Below are 2,500 nucleotides of genomic sequence, written 5' to 3'. Positions count from 1 at the left end.
GTGCGTGCGGTCGGACTACCGACCAACAGTGTACCGGGCAGTGCATCGTCGCTCCGCATCCTCATCACCTCCTATCTGGCTCGCTTTCTCAAGCGCAGCGTGTTCGATAAGATCAAGAAGCGCCAGACACGGCTCGATCACAATCTGTTCGATCTGATCTGGCCAGCAATGAAGAAGGCTACGAAGGAGCGCCGGTTGGACGAGGATCTGAACGTTGGCATCGTCCTGCCGGACTATGATGTGTTCGTCGTGTTTCAGGAGTTTCTCGTGCCACTGATCAAGGACGTGCACTGTATGGAGATGACGCAACCACTTATGCCGCATCCGGCGATGCAGTACTTTCCACGGTATGCGGTCGATGAGAGTCGCCAGGAGAGTGGCCACCGTGACACGAGCAATGGTAACATTTTGCGCGAGAATCCCGACAGCGTACGGCTGAATCTGGACACTTCCGGCAAGTACATTACCGGGTGTGTGATCGAGTGTAGCCGCAATCTGGACGCGTTCGAGTTTCCGCTTAATCTGGGCATCGCGCAGCTCGAGCAAGTCGAACGGCTCATTACGGTCAAAGTACTCTCGATGGATTTTGTACGGGCAACGGGCGAGACGGAGCTGGGCATCTACTACAGCATGAACGAGGTGCTCGAGAGCCCCTCGGAGGTGCGTACGGTGCTGGCCGCGACTGGGCTGCTGATACCGTTGCTCGATCATACCGATCCGCATCAGACGGCGGAATCGATCGCAATCAATGGGCGCTACTGGCCTTACGGTCGTGGTGTGTACGTTAGCCTCGAGGGTAATCTGGTCGTGTGGGTTAACGCGCAGGATCATTTGCGGTTGTTGTGCTGCACCGATAGCAAGGATCCGGCCGCCATCGGTACCGCGTACTCGAAGGTTGGCCGTGCCATGCAGTATCTGGAGGAGCGGATCCAGTTTAAGCATAGCTACTTCCTCGGGCATCTCATCTCGCGACCCTCTTTCCTCGGCACGGGACTCAAGTTTACGTTGACGCTGGCGCTAGCCCATCTGTGCAAGGAACGAGAGAACCTCCGACATCTGTGCGTCGCCCGTGGGCTACATCTCATCACGGATGCGGACAGTCAACCGTCGGTGCGGATGTGTAACATGCGCAGCTTGGCCCAGACCGAGTGGCAGCTGTTCCAGGACTTTAGCGGTGCCATCACCAACATAGTGGCGCTCGAGAAGGAAATGTCGATGTCGAACTCGCTGCACATTGCCGCCACCCTGTTGCGCATCTTTCGTAAGAAAAAGCACAGCCTAGGAACGGATGGTCCGGTGGCGCAAAGTAGATAAAACACCGCTTAACGCTCACTGCAACGCCATGATGCAGCATGCGAACACCCTCCCGAGCCCAAAACTACGGGCAGGCTCGGAGTGGCCATTCCTTTTTATTTCAATTAGTGCAACTAGTGCGCCGTAGTCTACCATCGTCGTCGTCGTCGTCTTCGGTGGGCTAACGCTACTACGGAGCTTAGTGGTAGTGGCTATGGCATTGATTGTAGAGCGAGCAGAAGGAGATGTTAGGTTTAAAGAAGGTACTTTTAGTATTCTTATGCTGATGCTGAGGCGGAGAAAAGTAGTAGGGAGAGAGAGAAAAGAGAGAAAGAGATAAAGAGAGAGAAAGAGAGAGCGAAACAGAGAGACACGCGGGAGCATCTTCAAACTGCATTGAATTGGATTGCAAAAGGCTGGAAACACACGATTAATGCGGGTTAGTAGATGCATAATGATTTTCATGATGATGTTGCCTGTTGCTGTTCAAGCCCACCTCTTCCTTTCTTCTGTTATCGGTGTTACCATGTGTGTGCGTGGATATGCGTTTTCTGTGTGGCCCATTCTACTAAGCTAACACAAGAGAATATGCTCTTCCGAAGCTATTAAGATGATGAACCAATAATGATACAGAAATCATTCACTCATCATCATCGTGTAGCTGATCCTTTGCTCTTTAAGCTTCCTGTCTTTTTTCTCCATCTCTCTATCATTATCTCTCTCTCTCTCTCTCTCTCTCTCTCTCTCTCTCGCTCTCTCGCTCACACTCTTTGTCTCTTATAATCTACTATTAAATTTTATGACTCTGACAAGTACTTGCGCTGTTCAGTTATGTGATTAGGATGTTAAAGGACGATCATAAGCATTCTTCCGGCAACACAACAGCCGCAGCCATTACATCTCATGCCATTTCTTGCCTTATGAGTTGCGCTTCCAAACTGTATCATTCTAGTGTGTTAAAGGTAGTTACAACATTTCTTTGTTGAGTTAACCTTTTTGAAATTGAATTTGTGAATCCTTCGATTGGTGTTGTCGCTGAGTGTTGCAATTTTGTGATCGGAGTATTACTGCAACTGATTTTGCTGTTTCTAATTTCAGAGTTTGGTGATCAGCAAGTGGAAATACCCTTGTTCCGAACCGAGGAAGGACGCTATCTGGCAACTTGTACGTATGGCTACGTTTTGCTTTCGCGAAGATTTTCTCAACG

At 50.2% G+C, this 2,500-nt stretch overlaps 1 protein-coding gene across 1 annotated transcript in view; it reads left to right on the top strand.

The window, feature by feature from the left end:
• The window catches only part of LOC126577477 (uncharacterized), a 16,632-nt gene that overhangs the window by 12,696 nt on the left and 1,436 nt on the right, over positions 1-2,500 (top strand). Inside the window, exons 14-15 of the mRNA XM_050239140.1 lie at positions 1-1,261; positions 2,392-2,457. The exon at positions 1-1,261 is cut by the window's left edge and continues 104 nt beyond it. Coding sequence (XP_050095097.1) covers positions 1-1,261; positions 2,392-2,457 — 1,327 coding nt within the window. The remainder of the gene's footprint in view (positions 1,262-2,391; positions 2,458-2,500) is intronic.

Source organism: Anopheles aquasalis, chromosome 2 (assembly GCF_943734665.1).
Source record: "Anopheles aquasalis chromosome 2, idAnoAquaMG_Q_19, whole genome shotgun sequence".
Taxonomy (NCBI): Eukaryota; Metazoa; Arthropoda; class Insecta; order Diptera; family Culicidae; genus Anopheles; species Anopheles aquasalis.
The sequence above is the reverse complement of the archived record's forward strand: the minus strand, read 5'-3'. Positions and strand labels throughout refer to the sequence as shown.